The 17,967-nt window shown below is 43.1% G+C and overlaps 1 protein-coding gene across 2 annotated transcripts in view; it reads left to right on the plus strand.

Annotated features, from left to right (window-relative positions):
* The first annotated feature begins 835 nt into the window (after positions 1-835).
* The window catches only part of st3gal5.S (ST3 beta-galactoside alpha-2,3-sialyltransferase 5 S homeolog), a 37,345-nt gene continuing 20,213 nt past the window's right edge, over positions 836-17,967 (plus strand). The window contains exons 1-3 of one of the 2 annotated variants that reach the window (XM_018243000.2): positions 836-1,472; positions 10,529-10,593; positions 13,580-13,693. In XM_018243000.2, the coding sequence (XP_018098489.1) occupies positions 13,629-13,693 (65 nt within the window). In that variant the 5' untranslated portion in view covers positions 836-1,472; positions 10,529-10,593; positions 13,580-13,628. Of the gene's footprint in view, positions 1,473-2,879; positions 3,613-10,528; positions 10,594-13,579; positions 13,694-17,967 lie in introns of those variants that run through there. The other variant, XM_041579370.1, reaches the window with a different exon arrangement.

The following is a 17,967-nucleotide window of genomic DNA, read 5'->3' on the forward strand; positions in this document are numbered from 1 at the left end:
TAGTAAACCAGGCCTTAATGTGAACGCAGCGTTATTTTCATGCGATAACTGTCAAAAATTTATTTTTGCGCAAGAAAATTCGCAAATTTATATTTACTGCAGGTTAGTAAACTGGCGAAAACATATTTGGCGACAAATTTGTCTATATTTTGTGCGCATATTTTTACCGCGCTTTAGTAAACGGACCCTTTTGTTTTTGCTGCAGCGGATGTTTTGCGGGTGAATTAATTTGCTGGTGGCAAAATGCGGAAGTTTGCCGTGAATTTGTGCCTGACGAATTTATTTGCCCATCACTATTGATGAACCATTGGGCAGGTGGGTTGAACGTTGGCCAAGACTTCAGTCTGCAGTTTTATAGGCACATGAGGGTCACCCCACTAAAGCTGATCCTGATTCAAAATAGGCCCAGGCATTTAGGCCCTGGCAAAGCCCAATAAACAGAGAGTATCTCACCTTCCAGCAGTGGCTCTGACATTTCACCTACAGCTTCCCAGTCTCCCTCAGCCCTGAGGTCCCTATAAGAACATAAAGCAGAGACCCACGTGTTGTACAGCCCCCTCCTCCTCCCATCATTCCCCAGTCATGTCCAGCAGGCAGTCAGGGCAGGGGGCTCTTGTTTCCCCCAAATGCCACGTGACCGTTCCTAAATAACTTCACCACTAGGAGACTGTAGCGGGATTAACTTTCTTATTGGCTGCCATCTGCCCCCCCTCATTCTTATAGGAATAACATCTCTTCTCCCATTGGCTACAACTCTCCACTGGCGTTTTGTGATTGGCTGCGATTAATGCACCGCTACCCTTTCTCTCAAACCGCTTCTTCTTCTTGCGGAGAAGTAAATAGCGCGGGGCCGGGACACAGACTCGGGACTCGGAGAAGAGACTGGAATAAGGATTGTTGGCCCGACCTCTCGTGCTTGAGCCCTTCATGTAAGAGCTGACTGCCGTCCTACTGGGATTCCGTCCAGATCTCCAGAGCTGCCATTTTGTGCCCACACACTGCCCTCCTTCTGCGACCCCTGCTGTAAACTCTCCTTGTTGCGCCCTCTCCTCTGGGACCCGCTCCTGTGCCCTCTCCTGTGGGACCTGAACCCTCTCCTGTGGGACCTGAACCCTCTCCTGTGGGACCTGTGCCCTCCTGCTGGGAGTCTGGGACCCGCTCCTGGGAAATATTATGTGAATCCCTTTCAGCACTGACTGTACAAGTGACACAACTTTAAGGAAAGTCCCTGAACTTGAGCTGCTCCTATTGGATTTGGATCCCACTGCCTCCCCCCCCTCATCTCCCTCCTGCCGGGACCTTCCTAGAGCCCCTGTTACTTTTAATGGTCCTTCCCTCCTCCTCCTCCTCCCCCGAACTTCTCAGTCTCTGACTTCATCTCTCCCATGTGATTCCAGACATTGCCCCTCTGTGCCAGGCAACTGCCGCCTCCCCTGACTGTCAGCTGCCCCTCCCCCAGGCATGGAGCTCAGGTGAGCATTGGGACTGGACTGCAGGGGGCTTGCAGGCATTTCTATGTGTTCTCATCATGTGCTGCTGGGGGGCTTCCCTTCCCTGGGGGGTTGGATTAGTATTAGCCATTAGTCTCTATTGCTCAGCCAGGGGAATTTCAGGGCTTTGTTAACATACAGTGTTCAGTAGAAAGGAAACATACTCATGTCATTTACACTGGGACATAAAGACATAACATGTAGTGGAAACAACAACATCTAGAGCTACAATGTATTTGCCATAAAATATACAATAGATAGTGGGACTGAGATGAAAGATACAATGTATAGTGGGACTGGTATATCAGTCCCACTATACATTGTATCTTTCCTATCAGTCCCACTATATCTTTATAAATTTGAGTTATTTCACTTTTATTTTAATGTTCGGTTATTAATCTGCACATTTGTGTTTATTCTTTTCATGGGGGACTGGCCCTATTACTCTGGGAGAAGTCTAATCACCTTCCATTAAGTCACAGACACTTTCTAGTTGGCTGAAATACTCTAGGCCGGTCGTTTGCAGACTTTTTTTTGGGTAAAGCCCCATTAGATACCCAGAATTTGGTTAGGGCCCCCCCAGCATATAATATAGATACAGGTATCATATAAGTGTTCTACCTTAAATCTATTTTTAATTGGCCTTCAAGATGGAAATCCAGGAATTTGTAAGGGAGAGAATGAGCTTTTCTTTTACTAATCTCTCCTAACTGGCATTTAGTGTGGCCCCTTCAGGCAAGTCTCTGGGCCCCACAGTTTGGCAGCAACTGCTGTCGGCTGAGTGTGACTTTTGCCCAATTATTAGCACATTCAGAAAAAAGTTACTTTGTCAGTTTCGTACCTCTGGGATACACTGATACCATGTCATTATCTGTCATCCGACTCCAGAAAGCGATGGTGTGTGAGGGGACATGGGATTTAGCTTTTGTTTTGAAGAGATCTCTCCTGTGAATTTAGTAGATATTCACCCAAGAAACTCTCATCCGGGTGTGAATAACTGTGTGTCCATTTCTATATCTCTTCCAGGCAGCAACTCTAGACCTGCTCTCTCCTACCATCTTGCAATGAGTTGTGGGTATTAATGTAGACTAAGTGCCCACAAGGCATGAAATGTGTAAGGCTAATTTCTAAGATGTTTCTTTTTTTTTTAAATAAATTACTTTCGTTTTCCGAAGTTGCCTGACGAGGAAACTTTGGCGACTTCGGAAAACGCATCGCTCCGAGTGCCATCCCGCCGGCGATTTTAGCCAGTGGGAAGGCAGCGGAAGCAGTTTGGGGAGATTAGTAGCCCCGAAGAAGAGGAGATTTGTTGCCAGGCCCACTATACATTGTATCTTTCCTATCAGTCCCACTATATCTTTATAAATTTGAGTTATTTCACTTTTATTTTAATGTTCGGTTATTAATCTGCACATTTGTGTTTATTCTTTTCATGGGGGACTGGCCCTATTACTCTGGGAGAAGTCTAATCACCTTCCATTAAGTCACAGACACTTTCTAGTTGGCTGAAATACTCTAGGCCGGTCGTTTGCAGACTTTTTTTTGGGTAAAGCCCCATTAGATACCCAGAATTTGGTTAGGGCCCCCCCAGCATATAATATAGATACAGGTATCATATAAGTGTTCTACCTTAAATCTATTTTTAATTGGCCTTCAAGATGGAAATCCAGGAATTTGTAAGGGAGAGAATGAGCTTTTCTTTTACTAATCTCTCCTAACTGGCATTTAGTGTGGCCCCTTCAGGCAAGTCTCTGGGCCCCACAGTTTGGCAGCAACTGCTGTCGGCTGAGTGTGACTTTTGCCCAATTATTAGCACATTCAGAAAAAAGTTACTTTGTCAGTTTCGTACCTCTGGGATACACTGATACCATGTCATTATCTGTCATCCGACTCCAGAAAGCGATGGTGTGTGAGGGGACATGGGATTTAGCTTTTGTTTTGAAGAGATCTCTCCTGTGAATTTAGTAGATATTCACCCAAGAAACTCTCATCCGGGTGTGAATAACTGTGTGTCCATTTCTATATCTCTTCCAGGCAGCAACTCTAGACCTGCTCTCTCCTACCATCTTGCAATGAGTTGTGGGTATTAATGTAGACTAAGTGCCCACAAGGCATGAAATGTGTAAGGCTAATTTCTAAGATGTTTCTTTTTTTTTTAAATAAATTACTTTCGTTTTCCGAAGTTGCCTGACGAGGAAACTTTGGCGACTTCGGAAAACGCATCGCTCCGAGTGCCATCCCGCCGGCGATTTTAGCCAGTGGGAAGGCAGCGGAAGCAGTTTGGGGAGATTAGTAGCCCCGAAGAAGAGGAGATTTGTTGCCAGGCAATTAATCTCCCTGCATCTGCCTGTGTGCCCTGTTTATATAGTTTATATTGTCTTTTTGTACAGGCTCTGGGTAAAAACAAAGACTTGTACCTGTTGCACCTATGTCTGTATTTTTTATTGCAGTTAGCCATGTCCAAATGATAAAGCAAGTCCAGCGCCTGTGGCAACAGAAGTTTAGAAACCAATATGGTGCAGTAATTCTGTTAGAAGGGACAACACCCAGTGTTTAGTTACAATTAACCCTAAAGGTGCCTATTACTTTTACTCTCTCCCTTTTACAGTCCTACACACACTGCTCTAGTGTTCCTTTGTGGTACAATTTATTGATATCATATCACATAAACCTTAGTGGACCTCCACCAAATAGCAGCAATTCCTACTCACAGACCAAGGGTATGAACATGCACGTAGTTTATATTCCTGTTCTGGTTTAGCTCAGGCTCCGCACCAGTCTCCTACTCGAAAGCATGGGAAGAGATGGAAACCGAAAATAGTATAGTCCCGTTTTATTAAAACAATTTTTTTAAAAACAATTGCAACAAGGACACATGACATAAGGGCTGCAGACAATACCACAGAGTGGACACTACGGGGCAAATTCACTAACATTCGTAGTTGCGCCAGGCGCAACTTCGCCGCACTTCGCCAGGCGTAGTTTTGCCAGCGCTCCGCAAATTCACTAAAATCCGAAGTTGCGCACAGGGGTAGCGTAAGATTGCGAAGTTGCGCTAGCGTTGATTCGCTAAGTGAAGCGAAGTTACGCTAGCGAAGGCTAATTTGCATACGGCGCCAAATTCAAATTTCAATGGAGGAATACGTATCAGCACTACAAATGGCTAGAAAACCTTCAAAACATCAAATAAAAATTTTACACATGTGCCCACTGTCTAGGTAAGTTGCCATGAGTCAGGAAATGTAGGGGGGAAGGAGGGGAGCCCCATAAATTTTTCGATCTTTTTCAGCCTATCACCCATAATGTAGAAAACACGCCAGCGTTTTTTGGGACTTAGAAAAAATTTTGACTTCTTTTGAAGCAATCCCTATCTACTCTATTGCGCTTCGCCTGGTCTGAGGTGGCGAAGGAAGTCTAGCGTAAAAGGTAGCGTTCAGTACAATGCGCGCGTTAGTGAATTTGCGTAGTTACGTCCATTGCGCAAATTCGCCAGGCGTAAAGGTGCGAAGTAACACTAGCGAATTTACACCAGCGTTCGTTAGTGAATTTGCGAAGTAACGAAAATGACCAACGCTAGCGAATTGACGCTAGCGTTAGGCGCTTCGGCGCTTAGTGAATTTGCCCCAAGGACTTGTACCTGTTGCACATATGTCTGTATTTTTTATTGCAGATAGCCATGTCCAAATGACAGATGTAGAAAGGGAAAGCGCTCTGACCCTTTAATATGAAGTATATGGTTGTGTAGCTGAGCCCATGCCATTCTCTTGTTCTCTGGATTCTTTTCATGCTCTCTGTTTATTTCCTCTGCAGACATGAGGCTGATTCTTCCAGGTTATATACAGTACATATATATATTGTAGTGGAATGGTGGTCTCCTGGGTGTATACTTCTGCACACACATAGTAAAGGCAAAGTCTGCCCTACGATATACAGCTGGCAGTAGGCCATTTTATTCTAAGGCTTTTCCAAGCAAATTAACAAACCCTGTCTGGCTGTACCCACTGCGGTAGCAGGAAAAATACCCCATGTGCCAAGAGCCTTAGGGAAAAAGATTACCCACCCATAGCTTCAGCCCAACAATCATGCATGTGTCTAATCATGCCTAATGGAATGGGGCTTGCCTACAGTCTTCCATTCACTCCAGTGAGTATGGTTCTATCCAGTGTGTGTGTGTGTTTGTTTTCTGGCTGAATTCCCTCAATGTGCTCAGTGTTCCCCATTAGTGCCAGTTACTGCACTCAGCGACTGTATTGGGGAGCTCTCTGCTGGCAGAGATACCAGGTGTGCCCAGGACCGTATGTTTTTGGTGATATATGAGCTGTTTACACGGGGACAAAAGGCAACATAAGACAATTCTTTTCATTTTTGTGTGGATTTTGACCCTTTTGCCACTTCTAGTCACTGTTCCTTCCATTTCTGTATCCAGTCACCTTCGCAGCATATGATGTTTATAGCCTGTTGTAGCAAGATCTACAGTATATACTGTATATAAATATATAATAGGTAAAAAGATCTAAAGGATAACGAAAAGCCTCCAATTTCCTTCCTTCTTTCGTGTGTATATATAGATATTTATTTCTGGCAGCTGAGAGGAAGTTATTTAATGCAAACCTTTTGCCTTTTAGTCACATCCCACCGACCCAAAACAAGTCATCTTTTTGTTTCATTGCAGAGCTTTCAGATGCTGATGAGTTAAGTGGGGCTGACGAGATAAGAACAGAGACTTTTGTTTCTGGAGGAAGATTATCTTAAGTTATCTAAGGATCACATTGGCCTGGGGCTAAATGCTTTTGATCTGGTAGTTGATTCAGCCAAAAACCTCCTAGGACGGTATTGAGTGAGTCAGTGTGATAAATTCCTGTCCTGTGGTGATACAGAGAGTCTATGACCCCTTTTTAAGCCCTGCTTATTAGCCCAACAAAGACACCCCTGTTAAAATCCAGTGTCAAGCTGGTGTTCCATTTGCCTGATGTGATTTGGTTCCACAGAATGGTTGAAAGCTGAAGGGAAGTGAAGCGCGTGAGCCCATGGGGTTTGTACGGCTTGTTGTGATGTAAATCAGCAGGATGCCATTTGCTCATGTGACATCAGCCGTGTGATCCGCAAGTGTCATGGGATGTTACAGTGGGCAATCCAAAGGCAAACAAGGAAAGGGAACCGAAGACTGCAAGAAACTTTATTCCAGGTTGTGGTAACACAACATGTTTCAGTTCCCTTGATAAAGGGTATTGACCCGAAACGTGTCGTTGTCGTGTTACCACAACCTGGAATAAAGTTTCTTGCAGTCTTCAGTTCCCGTTCCTTTGGAGTGTTCGCTAATTTAATTGCAGCAAGGAGCAACTATAAGGAATTGGACATATTCTTCAAAATTTTATGTATTGACCACCAACCCTTTTCTTTTTTGATGATACAGTGGGAAGGTTCTCCAGCATCTGCACTTGGTACTGATCAGTAATGCAAGTTGTGCCCGGGCTGAAATTGGTATTTTATATATACACTGTATATACTGGCACTATATCTGTAATACCAGGGCTTATTTTAAATCACAGACTGGACATTGCTGTGCCCATCTCTTTATGTACAGGGTGGGAGATAGGGAGGCTCAGTGAATTTCTGGATGATTTCTGTGATGGTTTCTGGCTTTATACAGGCTACTGGTTGAAACAATGATAATATAGAATGTTGCTCTTGCGAGCCTGGGCAATGCTTTATTCATAAGGGGTTGCTTGGTAATGCCAAACATTGGGGCAGAGTGTGACAGTTCAGAATGTGCAACGATCAAGTGACAGAATGTTAAATTAATTACTTCCAGCATCGAGCATTCACTCTGACCAATCACATAATCCACATTTCTTTTGTCTTCTCTTGTTCCAAGTTGCAGGTTGTGGTCTGGCTTGGAAGTGCTGGAGTGGCTGAGGCCAGTATGTCCCCACACTGTGACACTGACTGTAGGTTTTGCAAGTTTCTCACGATTTGTCCAAAAGTCCAATTGACCTAAAGGGAAATAACAACAGCAGGCCTGGTTTTCCTTTCTCTTCTCAATTTGTGATTGTGATGAACAGTGTAGCAGAAGTTAAGGAGGCCATACAGGGGGCGATAAAAGCTGCCGACAGACCGAGTTGGTGTGTGGGGCCCTCCGACGGGCTTCCCCGATTGATATCTGGCCCAAAGTCAGCCAGATGTTGATAGGACGGGACTACATCTGTTTGTTGATGTGATCCGACTGCCCATTTACCCATTGTTATGAGATTGGATCAGCTGATATCACCTCAAGGTGGGCATATAGTGGAGAGATACGCTCATTTGGCGTTATCGCCAAACAATCGGATCTCTCTGTGTATGGCAACCTTTAGGGTCAGGCCACACAAGCAGATTCGGGGAGATTAGTCGCCCCAGCGACAAATCGCCTGTTCGGGGTGACAATCTCCCCGAATTGCCTTGCCCCTGCCCTCCGCCGGCTAAAATGAAAATCGCATGTGGCAATTCACACGCGGCATTTCGTTTTCCAAAGTCACCTTTAGTTTTCTTGTGAGGCAACTTCGGAAAACGAAACTCTGCGTGTGTATTGCGATTTCCATCTTGCCCGGCGGAGGGCAGGGGAAGGCAGTTCAGAGAGATTGTTGCCCCGAAGAAGAGGAGATTTGTCGCTGGGGTGACTAATCTCCCCGAATCTGTTCATGTGGCCTGACCCTTAAGCTGGCCATAGACTCAAAGATTCACTCGTTTGGCGACATCGCCAAACGAGCGGATCTTTCCCGGATATGCCACTAACGGCTTGACTATATCGGGGTAATTCGAATGTTGGGCCGTATGGCTGAACGATCAAATTACGATACGCCAAGGGGCTCCGACGGGTCGGACAGTTAGAAATCAAACCTTCCTGATCGATATCGTGGCCAGTTATCGATAGGGAAGACCCGTCGGAAGCCCCAGATAAGCTTTCAAATTGGTCCAAACGACCGTGTATGGCCACCATTAGTCTCCTGTAAGTCTGTCCATTAGCTTCACTTCAGCAGTGGACAGAATATAAAAAGCCAGGCAGGTACTGCTTTCAATGGGAATTATATTTAAAAACTATTATAAAACCAGTAAACATTTCTAAATAATAGGATTGTGACGTTGCATAGACTTCCCTATCATTTTAATAATAATAATAATGATGAGCGAACTTATTCACCAAGGCATGAAAAATGTTCCCCCTCATATATTCTTCATCTTCAGAAGTCTGGTCAGATATTAACATAACAAAGCATTTGCCCCAAAGTTCCCCAACATTAGAGGGGTCCCGTCTAGTGAACATACAGGGGGCATATTTATAGCTGCTTGTTAGATATTGCAGTGTATAGAACTTGCACCCCTCCAACCAATGTTGAACTGTCATTCATAGAAGCATTTAAGGGAAGAAACAACAGGAGGCATGGTCATACATAGAGTCCCCAGGGAGTGACTGATCATTCATTCTGTAAGCGCTGATAAATAAATCATACGAGTAGTAGAATACATAACTAACATATTTGGGACAGACTGTGACTTCCTGGAGCAGCACCTGCACTCTCTCTCTCTCTCATAGCAGAATTCTCTCTCTCTCTCTCTCTCATAGCAGAATTCTCTCTCTCTCTCAGCAGCATCTCCCTCTCTCCTAGCTGCACTCTTCATCTCTGTCTCTCTCTCTCTCTGTCTGTCTGTCTCTCTCTCTCTCTCTCTCTCTCTCTCTCTCTCTCTCTCTCTCTCTCTCTCTCTCTCTCTCTCTCTCTCTCTGTCTCTCTCTGCACCCGCACCTCTTTTTTCTCTCTGTGCAGCACTTGTTACTAGCAGTACTTGCACTCTCTCCATAAACTCTCACACATACAACCCCTTTATTCCCTTCATCTCATTGTTTTTGGGTTGCTAAGCGTGGACATCTAAAGGACCCTCTATTAAGGCCTTATACAGTGTAAAGAAAGTGGTTGGAGCAGTGTATTTGCTAATCAAAGCAGTACTGGTCTCTTTATACTCTGAGCTGCTGGTTCTCATTCCTGAAACAATGTAGCGAAAGCCTGCTGATTATCACACCTGGGAGAGAACTCTTTTCTGCTACAAGCTACATTATTTCAAGAGTCAGAACCAGGGGACCAAACAGATAAGCAGATACTTCTCTCAATTGCAGCTACATTTATAAGTAACTTTAAAACCACTGAAAAAAAAAAAATTATATTGGAATGTTAATTTTGCAAAAAATAGTACCCCTTTACTACTGTGTATCTTGTGCTTGAATGGCTGCCCCCATGGCTACACAGCTGCTTGTTTATATTAACTATAGTAGTACTTATCTGTTATCTACTGTGTATCCTGTGCTTGAATGGCTGCCCCCATGGCTACACAGCTGCTTGTTTATATAAACTATAGTAGTACTTATCTGTTATCTACTGTGTATCCTGTGCTTGGATGGCTGCCCCCATGGCTACACAGCAGCTTGTTTATATAAACTATAGTAGTACTTATCTGTTATCTACTGTGTATCCTGTGCTTGAATGGCTGCCCCCATGGGCTACACAGCAGCTTGTTTATATAAACTATAGTAGTACTTATCTGAAGCAAACACACCAGTTTTACCAGTGCAGGGCAACACTACAATATATTTTCATTCCTTTAAAACACTAATTTTTTGGTGTTACTGTTCCTTTAATATGCTATATTTATTGCCGTTCAGTATGCCCTCCAGCACCAGTAGCCGGGCAGCAGTGAATGTTCCCTGGTAATCTATAGCCCTGGGTTTTTCGTGCGGAAGGCTGAACCTGCTATTCATTTCAGTATTCCTATCTCCTCCTATCGGGTTTCGCTCATATAATCCTGCCTCTCCTCTTACAAAGCCCAGTGCTGAGCCTGCACTCTGTGTTTTGGAGCTTGCACCCGGGGAAGCACACAGTTGCGACTCACAAGAGTTCTGTCCTGTTTTTGTACTCATGGACTAACCCTAAACATGAAGTGTTTTGGCTTTGGGAATGGGCTGCTCATGAACCTGCTAAATTTCATGCCTTGGTTATATCTTGTCTTTGCAGAATTCATTCTGTGTTTGGGATCAGGAGTCGCTCATAGGATGGAGAGCACAGCGCAGATAGAAAAGGTAATGAAGGATTTATTGTTACTCAACAACTTCACAAGTGATTTTACTCCTGTTAAAGGACGTTCCCAATATTCATTAAACATGCTCAGCAAATTTACAGTTACTTGTAAATGTAATTGCTACTGAAAGCAATATCGGTTTGGCTGTGTACGGCTGGTTCTGACTCCTGAAACAATGTAGCAGAACCAACTGATTAGACTTCAGCGACATCATAATGTTTCCTATAGGCAGTTTGACACAAGGGTGGAGCTTAGTCCCTGCACAGAGCATTTCTCCTGTGTGTATATTTATAAATAGCAGTCTGAGATTCCATAAGGTAAGGTTTATTATAGGCAGTCGGATATGAGGCTTAATAAAAGGGTGGTTCACCTTTATGTTTATAGAATGGCAAATTCCGAGCAACTTTTTAATTAGTCTTCATTTTTAATTTTGTATAGTTTTTTGAATTATTTGCCTTCTTCCAGCTTTCAAATGGGGGTCACTGACCCCATCTAAAAACAAATACTCTGCAAGGCTTCAAATGTATTGTCATTGCTACATTTTATTACTCATCTTTCTATTCAGGCCTCTCCTATTCATATTCCAGTCTCTTATTCAGATCAGTGCATGGTTGCTGGGGTAATTTGGACCCTAGCAACCAGCTGGCTGAATTTGCAAACTGGAGAGCTTCTGAATAAAAAGCTAAATAACTCAAAAACCACAATTAATAAAAAATGAAAACTAATTGCAAATTGTCTCAGAATATCTTTCTGCACATTATACTAAAAGTTAACCCCTTTAAGGGTACAGAGTGACAGTACAGCTGATATATGCAGAACATTCCCTCTTTGTATATTTGTGTATATACACTGATATACTGTTTGTATGCATGAGTCTAAAAACTGTCACACTGTATGAGGGTGTAGCTCATTATAATACACACAACATCCTGTGAATTAGTGATGTGCGGGCCGACCCGATACCCGCGGGTCGGACGGGGTCGGGTCGACCTCACAGTGCTCTTTGCGGGTATCCAACTTCCGGGTTCCGGTTTTATAGTGTCGCATCTGCTCGCCCCGCCCCTATTGTGACGTCATTAGCGGGTCGGCGTGGGTCTATAAAAGGACCCCCAGAAGCGGGTGCGGGCGCGCGCGGGTATTAGCAGGGCGGGTTAGGGTCGGGTGCGGGTCAGGGTTTCCACACATCATTACTTTGAATGTTGTGTATGTGTAAGGGGTGTATACACTATATTTGGAATGTAACCTGTTTACTGGTTGCTAGAGTACCATTTACCCCAGCAACCAAGCTGCTGGGCCAGAATCTAATCTAAATGGAAATACAGGTAACAACATTAAAACAAAAATCCATCCTCAGACTGCACGTGTTTTCTTGTTGCTGCGTGTTGCTGCTGACCCTAGCAACCACCTAGGAACAACAGAGATCTTGCAAAAATGTAGAAGGACCGATTTCAATTGTTTGTAGAATATCATCACACTAAGGGGCCCATTAACTAAGTTCGAGTGAAGGAATAGAGGGAAAAATACTCGAATTTCGAGTAGTTTTTTTGTGCTCCTCGACTATCGAATTGGCGTAAATTCGTCTGAGTAGAATGATTCGAATAGATCGAGCGCAAAAACGCTGCGACTATTCGCCCATTCGATAGTCGAAGTACTGTTACTTCAACTGCCTACTTCGCCAGATTAAACCTACCGAATTGCTTTAAGAGCCTATGGGAAAGTCCCATAGGCTTGTTTTCTAAGTTTTTGATCGAATAAAAAGGCATTCGATCGAATATTCGATCATGCGACTATTCGCTGGGCCCATTCGACTATTCGCCAGCGCGTAAATTCGCACGAATTGCCTATTCGATTCTATTCCCCTGTCGAATTTCGAGGGATTTAACCCCTTGAAATTCGACCCTTGATTCATCTGCCCCTAAAAGTACCTTTCTTCATGGATTTCCCCTTTAAAACATTGCTACTGGTTCCACATTGCTCGGCTACCTGGTACAATTTCCCAGAATCCCTTGGGTCAGTTACTTTCTGCTGAGTGGATGCTGCTGATACATTGTCAGGGGTGTATAACATTGCGCTGGTTCTTCTGACCCGCAGTTTGATCCTTGTATCTCAACAGCCTCCTGCCTGTTATATCACTATGGGAAGCCACAATAATGAGGTTTGTCCTGCGAAATACCAAATACGAGTCTGATTACAGGCTTCATACTTATTTGCCCTATAAAAGAATGCACTGCCCTTAGTAGTTTTAGAACTACAGCTCCCATCATGTTTATTCAGCTGCTGACTGTGGCTTTGGATGAAGGTACATGCTGAGAGCTGTAGTTTAACACAATCTGAAGGCTGCAGGTATCGTGCCTTACTATACAGTGTGCTCCAGATTTAGTTCTGCCTCGCCCCCATATTGCCATCTATACACACTAACCCACAGTAACATGACTTCCACTCTCATCTTGTATTTTCCTTTTCAAAAGTCTACAGATGCGCCATGTCTCAAGTGTAGGTGCACAGATGCATGCTATCTAAATCAGGTATACAGATGCATCACATCTAAATCTATTCCTATCTCATAGATGTACAGATGCACCACATCTAAATCTATTCCTATCTCATTGATGTACAGATGCACCACATCTAAATCTATTCCTATCTCATTGATGTACAGATGCATCACATCTAAATCTATTCCTATCTCATAGATGTACAGATGCACCACATCTAAATCTATTCCTATCTCATTGATGTACAGATGCACCACATCTAAATCTATTCCTATCTCATTGATGTACAGATGCATCACATCTAAATCTATTCCTATCTCATAGATGTACAGATGCACCACATCTAAATCTATTCCTATCTCATTGATGTACAGATGCACCACATCTAAATCTATTCCTATCTCATTGATGTACAGATGCATCACATCTAAATCTATTCCTATCTCATAGATGTACAGATGCACCTCATGTAAGTGTGTTTTTGACTTGCAGGCCTACAGATAACAGATGCACAAAAGACTCTGCACATGTCACTATTGTGATGCCTGACATGGGAAGAGAAATGAAAAGGCCCACCAGTAAATTCTGCGTCAGAGTTTTTCTCAGGTCAGTTTGAATTCATTATGATAGATGTTCTTAAAGCCATGTACTGAGGGAACAGCTCTAGAATTCAGTGGTTTTCTCTGTGTGATGCATCTGTGGGCGCTTGGGGCTGAGAAATGGTATGGCCAGGAGCTGTAGCTCTGCATATGGATCTGTGTGGGTGGAGCATGATCTGGATTGTGACTCATTGGGGGTGTTCTGTAGGTGGAGCACATGGTACACCTTGATTGTGTGTTGATGGTGGGGGTGTTATGTGGGTGGAGTCAGCTGAATTGTGTGTTATTGGGGATGTTGTTTAGGTGGAGCTGGCTGTACCCCTGGATTGTGTGTTAAATGGGGGATGTTCCCTGTGTGGAGCTGGCTGTACATCTGGACTATTTGTTATTGGGAGTGTTCTATTGTGTAGCTGCTTGTACCTCGGGTCTGTGTGTTAAGGTTTTTAGGTGGAGATGTCTGTACCTCTGGATTGTGTGTTAAATGGAGGGTGTTCTCTGGGTGTAGCCAGCTGTGCCTCTAGATTGTGTCTTATTGAGGGTGTTCTGTTGGTAGAAATGGCTGTACCCCTTAACTGTGTTAAATGGGGGATGTTCTCTGGGTGGAGTCGCCTGTAGCTCTGGGCTGTGTGTAATGGGGGTGTTTTATTGGTAGAGCTGAGTGTACCTCTGGATTATGTGTTAATGGGGGTGTTCTTTAGGTGGAGCCGGCTGTACCTCAGGTATAACAGAGCAGTAAGTCAGCTCCAGGTGTCAAGTCCACGCAGCACAAAAGAGAAAATTTTAATTAAAACACTTTCACTTTCCAGTAGTGGGTAGTAAACTAGATTTCCTGTCTATAATGAGCAGCTCCTTATCCCAATGGCTGCAGTTTGGGGAAAGGGGGGGGTTTGTTTAAACAGATCTCATCATCTCTGGTTAAACAAACTGCCCTATTAACAGAGGGTTTTTTAATATTAAATGAATATGTAGAACACATTTTCTACACAAATACTATTGATTATATGCGCATATACAGTAGTTATATTAAAGGTGTGTAGCAAGTAGCAAAACAAACACATGAGGCACGCGTGCTCACTTACAGGGGATTGAAGATTTTCCCTGTTAATGTCATGCATTGGAGGAATGTGTTGACTACAAACAAGTCATTCAGTTCCGCTCTTTGCATCATTGTGATTGGGCTGCAGCTGAAGGCGGCAGTTTATACAGCCAGATAATTTCCCATCATACTGCAATATGCTGAGAGTATTTCACTGCAAACCCAGTTGTTATCTGGCTCCTAGAGGCCCACTCTGGATAAATCTACATACGACTAAAAGTCAGTTTACAGGGATACTGTCATGGGGAAAAAATGTTTTTTTTTTCAAAATGAATCAGTTAATAGTGCTGTTCCAGCAGAATTCTGCACTGAAATCCATTTCTCAAAAGAGCAAATTAGACATATTATCAGTTTCCCAGCTGCCCCAGTCATGTGACTTGTGCACTGATAAACTTCAGTCACTCTTTACTGCTGTTTGAGTGATATCACCCCCCCCCAGCATCTTAACAACAGAACAATGGGAAGGTAACCAGATAACAGCTCCCTAACACAAGATAACAGCTGCCTGGTAGATCTAAGAACAACACTCAATAGTAAAAACCCATGTCCCACTGAGACACATTCAGTTACATTGAGTAGGAGAGATAACAGCCTGCCAGGAAGTAGTTCCATCCTCAAGTGCAGGCACAAGTCACATGACTGGGGGTATGTAGAAAATAATATATATTTATATAAAGATCAAAGCAGAGAGAGAGAGAGACATTCTGAAACTTATCCATGCAGGGATTTTGTGCCCAGATCAAGATGCAGCCTTACCAGTGCTTTGTAAAAGGGGAAGAATTACCCTCTCCTGCGACTCTGCACCCCTTTTAGTAGAGGACCTTACTTAACCTTCCTACAACTCCCATAACTACAGATCCTGCTTTATAATCAACTACCCATGTTAGGGCCATTAGGGGGAAAAGTACCCAAGTCCCAAGTGCATGACCTTAAAGGGATTCTGTCATGATTTTTATGGTGTATTTTTTATTTCTAAATGACACTGTTTACACTGCAAATAATTCACTCTACAATATAACATTTCAATCCTGAACCAGCAAGTGTATTTAGTTGTAATATTGGTGTGTAGGTGCATCTCAGGTAATTTTGCCTGGTCATGTGATTTCAGAAAGAGCCAGCACTTTAGGATGGAACTGCTTTCTGGCAGGCTGTTGTTTCTCCTACTCAATGTAACTGAATGTGTCTCAGTGGGACCTGGATTTTACTATTGAGTGCTGTTCTTAGATCTACCAGGCAGCTGTTATCTTGTGTTTAGGGAGAACTTGCAGTACAGCAGTAAAGAGTGACTGAAGTTTATCAGAGCACAAGTCACATGACTTGGGGCGGCTGGGAAACTGACAATATGTCTAGCCCCATGTCAGATTTCAAAATTAATGATAAAAAAATGTGTTTGCTCTTTTGAGAAATGGATTTCAGTGCAGAATTCTGCTGGAGCAGCACTATTAACTGATTTGTTTTGAAAAAAAAAACATTTTTTCCCATGACAGGATCCCTTTAAATTACCATATAGTGCAAGTAATTACTCAGACTGAAATGGGTTACCGCAGACGTGACTTTGCATAGATTCCAGTTGAAACTGGCTTATTAATGGGCTCACCTACTGCTGTTCCATAAAAGAACTCCATGAACCTTCAGAGAGATTTATTTCAGGCAGAGGTGAACTGAAGGTTTTTGTCGACTGCAGTGGCATGAGACATTTATGTAACTAGATACCAGGCATTATACACCCCTGGAATGTGAGAAACGAGGATTGTTATTTGCATTGCTTAGTCATTATCTGTCCATATAAAGGCACAAGGGATAATGTACCCCCTACTGTAAATGATAAGGATATTAGAAGTCACTGAGGGGTTGTTCTGTGACCATATAAAGGCACAAGGCTGCAGACTGAGTTATACAGGGAACTCTGAGTATCACTCATGTATTATAAGGGATAATGTACCCCCTACTGTAAATAAGGATATTATAAGTCACTGAGGGGTTGTTCTGTGACCATATAAAGGCACAAGGCTGCAGGCTGAGTTATACAGGGAACTGAGTATCACTCATGTATTATAAGGGATAATGTACCCCCTACTGTAAATGATAAGGATATTAGAAGTCACTGAGGGGTTGTTCTGTGACCATATAAAGGCACAAGGCTGCAGGCTGAGTTATACAGGGAACTCTGAGTATCACTCATGTATTATAAGGGATAATGTACCCCCCTACTGTAAATGATAAGGATATTAGAAGTCATGGAGGGGTTCTGTGACCATATAAAGGCACAAGGCTGCAGGCTGAGTTATACAGGGAACTCTGAGTATCACTCATGTATTATAAGGGATAATGTACCCCCTACTGTAAATGATAAGGATATCAGAAGTCACTGAGGGTTTATATGACCATATAAAGACACAAGGCTGCAGGCTGAGTTATACAGGGAACTCTGAGTATCACTCATGTATTATAAGGGATAATGTACCCCCTACTGTAAATGATAAGGATATTAGAAGTCACTGAGGGGTTGTTCTGTGACCATATAAAGGCACAAGTCTGCAGGCTGAGTTATACAGGGAACTCTAAATATCACTCATGTATTATAAGGGATAATGTACCCCCTACTGTAAATGATAAGGATATTAGAAGTCACTGAGGGGTTGTTCTGTGACCATATAAAGGCACAAGGCTGCAGGCTGAGTTATACAGGGAACTCTGAGTATCACTCATGTATTATAAGGGATAATGTACCCCCCTACTGTAAATGATAAGGATATTAGAAGTCATGGAGGGGTTCTGTGACCATATAAAGGCACAAGGCTGCAGGCTGAGTTATACAGGGAACTCTGAGTATCACTCATGTATTATAAGGGATAATGTACCCCCTACTGTAAATGATAAGGATATCAGAAGTCACTGAGGGTTTATATGACCATATAAAGACACAAGGCTGCAGGCTGAGTTATACAGGGAACTCTGAGTATCACTCATGTATTATAAGGGATAATGTACCCCTACTGTAAATGATAAGGATATTAGAAGTCATGAATGGGTTCTGTGACCATATAAAGGCACAAGGCTGCAAGGATTTCTGACATTCGAATTTTAAAATATAAGCGTATGTTTAACTGTATATTTAAAGTATAACAAAATAACATTCTAGAAACATTATGAGATGGGATGCTGGGAACTAAAGCTTAACAGCT

The sequence above is a fragment of the Xenopus laevis genome, chromosome 1S (assembly GCF_017654675.1).
Source record: "Xenopus laevis strain J_2021 chromosome 1S, Xenopus_laevis_v10.1, whole genome shotgun sequence".
Lineage (NCBI taxonomy): Eukaryota > Metazoa > Chordata > Amphibia > Anura > Pipidae > Xenopus > Xenopus laevis.